This window comes from Nanorana parkeri, unplaced genomic scaffold (genome assembly GCF_000935625.1).
Source record: "Nanorana parkeri isolate BGI_ZX_2015 unplaced genomic scaffold, ASM93562v1 scaffold2563, whole genome shotgun sequence".
Lineage (NCBI taxonomy): Eukaryota > Metazoa > Chordata > Amphibia > Anura > Dicroglossidae > Nanorana > Nanorana parkeri.
In genome coordinates, this window is record NW_017308831.1 from 1 (window position 1) to 8940 (window position 8940).

Sequence of the window (8940 nt, forward strand, 5' to 3'; positions counted from 1 at the left end):
TCTCTCTCTCTCTCTCTCTGCGCCCCCCTTCTCTCTCTCTCCCTCTCTCCCTCTCTCCCTCTCTGCCTCTCTCCCTCCCTCCCTCCAGGGAAAAAGCAGTAAATTCGATTTAACTGATGGTGGAACCCTGAGAGAGATAACTAGTCTTTCAAAACCATATCCATATTCAAAAATAATTAAGTCTCGTATAGTCTGCAGCTATAATGATACCCAGTTCAATGAGGAAGGGGAGACAAGGCACACAGAGTAAGCCCTCGTTCACACCTGAACGTTTTGTAGCGCGTTCTACGCTCGGCGAACGCTCTACAAAACGCTCAAACATCTAAATCCCATTGTATTCAATTGGTCTGGTTCACACCTTGGCTTATTTCAGCCTGTCCCTAACGCGCTACAAAACAGCCCACGCCTGAAAAGGTACATGTACTACTTTGGGACGTTTTTGTTGCGCGTTTCCATTGGGATACAGCCAAGTAGCCCTCGGAAACGCGCGTTTGTCGCGCGATTTTTTTAACGCGAATCGCGGTAAAAAAACTGTGCGACAGACGCGCATATGCAATACGCCTAGGTGTGAACCAGGGCTAAGGGCTTGTTCACACCAAGCGCGGAGCAGATCCAGAGCAGGTGCAGACCGGATAAAAACTGAGTCCAATGTATTCCAATGGTATTTTTTGCTCCAGTTCACATGACAGCGTGCAGTTGCAGAGCAGGTGAAAAAACTGCAGCAGGCCCTATTTTACCTGCTCTGGAACGTATCAAAAATGCATGCCAATGCCTGGAACACATTGAGAGCCCATTTTAAACGTAAAACATTTTTTTTGTTTTTTGTTACCAAAAAGAGCCCGGAACGCATCAAAAAACGCGTCTAAAAGACTAGCGTGCGTATGCAGAAACCTGACCGGATCTGCTCTGCATTTGGTGTGAACAAGGCCTAAGGAGCCCCACCAACCTAATTCACTTGTTTTGTTTTACATGAAGTCAGCATAATAACAGTTTCAGGGAAATCCTGTGGCACAACGGTTAGAAGAAAAGTTCTCACCAATAGGTAGAATCGTTATAGGTGAAGATTAACAAGCTCATGAACATCGAGATTAGGTCTGCGGCGCCTACATATGTTTCTAACACCTGACTTACAAAGTCATAAAGAAACTGTAAAAATTACACCCCTGAAACGCATTCAAAAACAAATCTGTAATGTCTGCTCCAGTTTTTTTTCATATTTTTTTTTTTCAGTCCTATCTTAAATCTGTATGTGCACGAACATTTCCATATTTGAATAATTATATGCATTGGTAAGAATCAACAAGTTAACATTTGTTTCATTTCTTAAACAGGTAAGCAAGTTGAAAAGACACATTCGTTCACACACTGGGGAGCGTCCTTTTCAATGCAGCTTGTGCAGCTACGCTAGCAGAGACACCTACAAATTGAAGAGACACATGAGAACTCATTCTGGTATTTCATCTTTACTTTAACTGGTTTGAATTAAGTGTATCTTATTGCCCAGGCTATGCACACTAAAGTATTTACATATATTCTGGACAAGCAGTAAATGCATTTTAAGGTCCTCATTCACTTCTGTAGCTCTAGGTATTTTGGAGAAATTAATCTTTTGAAGTTCACAACAGAGGCAAAAATCTCTTTCCATATCAAATTTTTTCTTTGATCATTCTCACTGCTGTGGCTCTCCATACCAATTCTGCTTATCTAGGTAGCCTTCACTGTTTGATTACCTTGTATGTGTATTTTGTTCCAGAGACTATTCTCTTTGTAGATTTTTTTTTTTTTTTCACTCCAACATAAACTTTTATTACAGTACTGCTTGTACCTATACTGTACCTCTAAAACCTTGTTCTTAATAACTTATTTTTTTTGCACCATCACCAATATTCAGTATTTGCACCATTCAGTATTTACTGAACCAGAATCTTTCCAGTCTGCCAGCCTTCTAATATAAACAGACAGCAGATGTTTTCTAAATGGTTAGGCCTAGTTATCACCATGTGGCAACACTATAGCACATAATGGGAGCAAGTAGGACACTAGGCACAAAAAGGAAGTTCGGCTCTGGGGTGGCTCCTGCTGGTGACACCTCCCCCATCCAAATCAGCTCTATTTTCTGCCTAGCGTCAAGGAGTAAGGACCTATCTCCAGACGCAGGGTTTTTGTTCCTATTTTATCCCTAATAGGGTTTTTTTTTTTTTTTTTTCCTATTAACTTTTTTTGATCTTTAATCAACAGCTTAGCTGGGTGACGGGCTGGATAATATAGACCCGTGTAGTCCCCAGGTGGACCCTGCTAAAGGGAGCAGTGCTGGTGCAGTGGGCACTGAGGTGGGTCAGGCTCTTTTTGTCCCTTCTGTTAATCCTTGCAGACCCCTGCTTCGCGTTCAGGTTCTTCTTTGTGGGCTCTGGGTCCCTGTATTTATCTATTCCTATGGAAACGCTTTACAACTCTTTTGGAAGTTTGTTTCACGTGTGCAGCAAGTTTTTACTAAATAGCAAAGTAAAAAACGCTCCCCACATTTGCAGTCAACCTCTGATTCCTCTTAAGGCCAGCATGGTAGCTTAGTGGTTAGCACTTGCAGCATAGTGCAAATCAGATCCCAGTCAGGACACAAACTGCACAGAGTTTGTATGTTTAAATTGAAGATTCCGCGGATGCTTCTTCCGAAGCTCCGGTTCCTTTTGATACACATACGTCTAAACAATTGACAAAGACTTTCCCTTATGCCTTTTTTGACCAATTTATTTACAAAGAATAGACTCCCCCCTTCTAGGGTTTTTGTACTTCCAAAGCTCTTTGCTTTGTGTTATCCTGTTGAGGAGGATTTTCTTTAAATGCATATTGTCATCTATTGTAGAATCACCAGTGTCTAGGCTGAGTAAGGCTATTGTGTCAAAACGTTACTAAACATGGCTCTTGTCTATGTGGAACTAGCGGCTCAACTAATTTATGGTCTTATATGTGTAATCACAGTGGTTCTCGGGGACAAACGTTCTGATACCAAGATGTTGTTGATATGTTTGAACTGTAGCGTCATGTCGTCAGAAGCTAATGTTTTGGGACCCTGCATCAGAACGACATAGTGACGTCACTATGTCGCTCTGATGAAGCATCCCGGGCAAGATCCCGAAACGTTGCCTTCTGATTGTGACGGACCCCAGTGTTATGGAAATTCGCTTGGGCTAAACGCACAAATCTATGCCGCACTAAAAGTGCGCCAAAGTGCACCAAACACAAAGAATTTCCCCCGTGCTTAAAAGCACAGTTGTATTAAGCTCTTTTGTGCAAGGAAAGGCGACACTCATGCAGAGTCAAGGAAAGGTGATGCTTTCATGCTGGATATTCTGTTCCAAGAGCCCCGTGTCTACTGACTACAGCAGCTTTTATTCTCTCTCAACAAAAGAATCATACAGGAAGTGATGTCAACAACCAACATCACTTCCTCAACACAACTACATCACATAGCCAATTAAACACATGTATACATCTGAATAGACAATAGAAAAGGAGTGTGTGCTCATGCATGTGAAGCACTGTGCACAGTTTCCAGCTGCTAGTTCATGTTTCATGTGCACATTTGTTAACAATAGAAAACCATGTGCAATGGATTTCCCGCCAAAAACACCTACTTTAAAATTGGCCCCTGCCCGCGGCCGCCATCGGGCCATTCACTGGCCCCCGCTAAAAGAAGCCGCCGGTGCAATGGCTCCCTCCACCGCCTCTGCCACATGCACCGCTATAGATGCAGCTCTGTATTCGGCGGCCGCTCGCTCCTCAAAGCTGACCTCTGAAGGCCCCCGCGGCGTAGGGAGGCACTGCAGCTGTGGCCACAGCAGACCCCCCCACTGACCACCAGGGTAAGGTGACACATTTTTTAAAATGAAACTGGCGCTGTATAATGTATTACTGGGATTTGTAGTCCTCTATGGCCGGTGCCATTCTGCATTGATTGCTGTATAATACTACACTTTAGTTTTCACTATATTGCACACCACTATTTTTTTTTTTCTTCCACCGCTCCAAGCTTGCTCCTGTGATGGACTACAATCTCAAACAAACTAGTAGTCCATCACTGGAGCCATTTTTTTTATCCCAATTAACCGGTTAATTGAACTCAATCGGCTAACCGATTTTGAAAATAATCGTTAGCTGCAGCTCTAGATAAATGGTCACCCTACACCAGGGATCCCCCACTAACCACCAGTGAGCCTCCACTGGCCACAGTGGAGCCCCCACTACCCACCTGGGAGCTACCACAGAGCCACCACAGATCCCGCACTAACCAGCAGAGAGCCCGCGCTGACCAACTGACCGCATTGGCCACCTGAGAGCCTAATTAGGGAGCTGCCTCTGCTGCACCCACACGCACCGGTGAAACTCTCTGGACCCCTGGTGAGAGCTCACACAGCCCTCCTGAGACTCTGGAGACTTTGGGCGGCGAATCCAGAGCAACAGAGTATGTAGCTTCATATTATACTGCATTGCTGTAATATGTATTGCTGGGAGTTGTAGTTACATAAGCGTAGCTTATCAAAGTTGGCCCTTCTGAAGTTTATGGTTCTAGTCCTTCCAGTACCCTTCCCTTTTCTGTGTTCAATATTAAAAGTAATCACATTGTGATCACTATTACCCAATGACTCCCCAATTACAATATTCTCTATAGCTGTTGGTAGTCATTATTGTTGGGATTTATAGTCTTATATAGCTGATGGTATTCTGCATTGCTGAATAATGGTATTGCTGGGAATTGTAGTTCTCTATAGCCGATGCCATTCTGCAATGCTGTACAATGTATTTCTGAGATTTATAGTCCTCTATAGCTGGTGGTATTCTACATTGTTGTATAATGTGCTGAGATTTGTAGTGCCTCTACAGCTTGGAGTTAGTGGCAGAACTACCAGGGTCGCAGCAGTTGTACACGCACACAGCACTGACGAGGCATCCCTACACTACCTGTGTGCTTTAATTTTCCTCAACCGATAAATTTCTCTACCGCGTCTCTTCTAGGTGCACATGTCATGAAGAAAGGGGGTCACGAAAACAGCTGATTCAGATGACTCGGCCCCACTGGAAGTGACAGTCGAGAAAATGTACAGGATCGAGAAAAATTATAGAACACTGACTTTGACCCTGTCCGGCCCCTCCCACTATCCTCCCACACCTCACAGCCCAGAAGCATGGACAGCCAGCGGCGGTCTACAGTGGGTGGGAGTGCCTAAGTACCGGGCATGGAGCGGAGTAAGGCCAGAACCATGTAGGGAGCCCAGTGGGAGGAGAGCATCATCCCCTAGCCAGTCCCTTTCATGGACTTACTAGGAGTACTCGCATCACCTGACCATTCACACTAACATTACATGGATGGCGAAAGTGGCAGACGGAGGCGGGGCCGGAGGGGGGCCAAGTTGCTGCACCATGGGCCTCTGAGTTGTACTTGCCCCCTGGGCTAAAAGTTGCCAGTCAGCCCCTGCTGTACAAACCCGCGGGGGTCCAGCTGCTAAAGAGCTCCAGACAGCCATAGCAGGAGTCTGGCCAGACACAGGAGAATGTCAGTCCTGAGCTCCATGGAGTACAAAGAGAGATAACAGGGCAGTGGTGCTGACATTCTTTTGATAAACAGATTACACAGTATAACATAGTTTAAACATACCCTAACAATAACACACATATAACCCATAAACAGATGACCATGTCATCACACTGATGACATGACGTGACATTTCACAAATATACATATAAACAAAATCTTTATCGGAACTTTTCTTTGTGTGCCGGTGAACCACTGTGATTACTTTGAGTTTTTGCACGGCGCCATCCGTGCACTCGCTTTGATCACCACCAATACTGTGTAGTTGCGGGACTGCAAGGAGTGCAGGTGGCCTTCAAAACTATTTCAATATGTGTATAAGGCTTTGATAGATACTGAACCTCTTGTTTCCAGAATCTCTTTCGGCTGTCATTCTGTACCCTAAATATTGTGGCTTAAAGGAGAACTATGAGGTGAGTGTTTTTCACTCGCCTCCATAGTTCTAGCCGACCTGTGACAATGAGACTGTCACAGGTCGGCTCAGTAGATCGAGAAGTGAGCGAACACATACCGGCGCTCCTTCACCTCTCGATCCTGTCACAGCTCTCTGCCGTTACAGGGGAGGGGCTGGATTCCTCCCGCTCCGATCCGCCAGCGCTGACTGGCGGATGGGTAGGGGGAGGGTACAGCTGGCTCTGCCTCTTGATAGGCAGAACCAGCTGTCACTCACGCAGCTGGGCAGATCCAGACACAATTGTCGGGATCCACTTCATCTGAGGCGTCTCGGTATACCGCGAGCATTAGCTCGCGGTATACTGTGGCGTCTCAGTATACCACGAGCTGTAGCTCGCGGTATACTGAGCTTAGGGTGACGGGAGGAGGCTAGTTTGTGTCCTCCCGTTACCCTAAGGAGAACTATGGGGAAAAGCCTTAACCCCATAGTTCTTTAAATGCTGGACTGCTGACCAGACTTCTAAGAAAGGCCATACAGATTTACCTTTTAAGGGTAATCGTCTGTGGCAACGCTGGATGATATAATCAAAAGTATTACAGGATGTAAGAGTACAGTTTTTACCACAGCTTAATAAGAAAGGTAAGGATCCTAGGCATAAACAAGGCCCTTCCTTTTTGGCCTACATATGTATTTCTCCAATCATCTTCCAGGCCAACAACCTGACAGATGATTGGCTCCTCCAACAGGTTAAAAAAAAGTGGTTAAATACCCTCCCACCCCTCCTTACCTCAGTTTTTTTGTGTTTCCTAACGTCCAGGAACCTTTGTCACTTTTCTTGTTTTTCCTGACCGGTTGGCATGACACGGGTCACGGGTCTCACCTCTGGGCAGCTTTGCATGCAGGTCTTCAGCACTACTGGCCATCTTACTGTAGGTGCAGAGGGGTCCCTTTGTCTTCTCCAGGGTCCTCTTGGTCCATGTTGGGGGACTGGGTCCCGGAGCTCCCTGGCGATGCCCTGTCCCAACGACTTGGTGAGGTGGCTGGGTCCGGCGTCCGCGTGTGAGACGCGGAAGGGGCGTGGCTTGAGTTCCAGCGGTGTCGTCACTTCCGCTGCGCGTGTCTCTGCAACCGCATGCGCGAACGCCGGGCTCTGCACAGCAGCCATCTCGGATAAACTTGAAGGGGGAGGAAGCCGCTGCCGCCCGTATGGAGGAGGAAGGCAGGCCGGTTTCAGTCGCCAAGGCAAAGGGGGTGAGTAGCGGTGGCCTTAACTGAGGTGGGGACTGGGTGGAGGTCTAAGGGGTGTTGTTGGGCCTGAGTTAATGACATCTTGTTTTGTTTTTGTATTGACCATGAGCCTTCTCCGTCCGAGAAGTCAAAGTAGGAAGCGCTGTGGGAATCATAAAATTGTAACGTTAAACTCCCCTCCTAGTTCCTCTAACCCATTCTGTGACCCTTGCATGCACAAATTTGTTGCGGAGTCTTCTACCTTAATTAAGGTTTTTTTTTTACTCCATGAAGCAAGGGATGTTATCTACCATGCAGTAATTTAAACAAGTAGTTACTGGGATGGGGCCTGTTTCTTCAGTTCCCCTGGGGGTCCCAGAGAGGCCCGGGCCATCAGGGTTACAGCCAGGGGCAGGCTCATTTGCTGGGCTTACTCAAGAGATGGCAAAGGGGGATTCAGCTTCAACCTCCGACTCGGATGTTTCCTTGGGGGAGGGTGAGACCCGGGGGGAGGGGGAAGAATCCCACCCTCACAGGCATCTGTTTCCACTGGAGGATATGGAGTTCTTATTGCAAGCCATATATGCTATGGAGCAGATTCCTGATCCACCCAAGGCTATATCGGTCCAGGACCGGCTTTATAGAGGATTAGTCGAGTCGCAGGGTAGATTTCCAGTTCACCAGTCACTTAAAGAATTAGTGGGATGTGAGTAGAAAGACCCAGAATGAAAGTTTTGGGGGTTTAGGTATTGGAAAAGGTGGTTTCCCTTTGCCAAGGAAGAAGAAGAAGAAAAATATTTCAAGTGTCCTAGACTGGATGCAGCCTTGGCCCAAGTGTCCAAAAAGTCTGATTTTTTTTTTGTAATTCGAGGACGCAGGGAATATTAAAGATCAGATGGACAGGAAGACGGAGGCTCTGCTGCGCAGAGCGTGGGATGGTAACGCAGCTTCCATGTCTTCCGCCATGGCCACGTGTGTGGCACGTGACATTGCCTTATGGCTGGAGAATGTTGCTCTGCATGTTTCCCAGGGGGCTCCGGCCGAACAGGTCCTGGAATCCCTATCAGTCTTTGGAAAGGCAGTGGCTTATTTAGCAGATGCTTCGGTGGAGGGAGTCAGAGCTGCAGCTAGGTCAGGGGCTCTGATTAATTCTGCCAGGCGGGCTATTTGGTTGAAATCGTGGGAGGGAGACATTACTTCTACAGGTGAAACTCGAATAATTAGAATATCGTGCAAAGGTTCATTTATTTCACTAATGCAACTTAAAGGTGAAACTAATATATGAGAGACTCATTGCATGCAAAGCAAGATAGTTCAAGCCGTGATTTGTCATAATTGAGGATTATGGCTTACAGCTCATGAAAACCCCAAATCCACAATCTCAGAAAATTAGAATATTGTGAAAAGTTGCAATATTCTAGGCTCAAAGTGTCCCACTCTAATCAGCTAATTAAGCCATAAGACCTGCAAAGGGTTCCTGAGCCTTTAAATGGTCTCTCAGTCTGGTTCAGTAGGAATCACAATCATGGGAAAGACTGCTGACCTGACAGTTGTGCAGAAAACCATAATTGACACCCTCCATAAGGAGGGAAAAGCCTCAAAAAGGTAATTGCAAGAGAAGTTGGATGTTCCCAAAGTGCTGTATCAAAGCACATTAATAGAAAGTTATGTGGAAGGGAAAAGTGTGGAAGAAAAAGGTGCACAAGCAGCAGGGATGACCGCAGCCTGGAGA

The 8940-nt window shown here is 46.2% G+C and overlaps 1 protein-coding gene across 1 annotated transcript in view; it reads left to right on the forward strand.

Annotated features, from left to right (window-relative positions):
• Nucleotides 1–1294: 1294 nt before the first annotated feature.
• Nucleotides 1295–8940, forward strand: part of LOC108801929 (transcriptional repressor CTCF-like) — a gene marked incomplete at its 5' end in the record, with an annotated part of 48113 nt that continues 40467 nt past the window's right edge. Inside the window, one exon of the mRNA XM_018573836.1 lies at nt 1295–1452. Coding sequence (XP_018429338.1) covers nt 1295–1452 — 158 coding nt within the window. The remainder of the gene's footprint in view (nt 1453–8940) is intronic.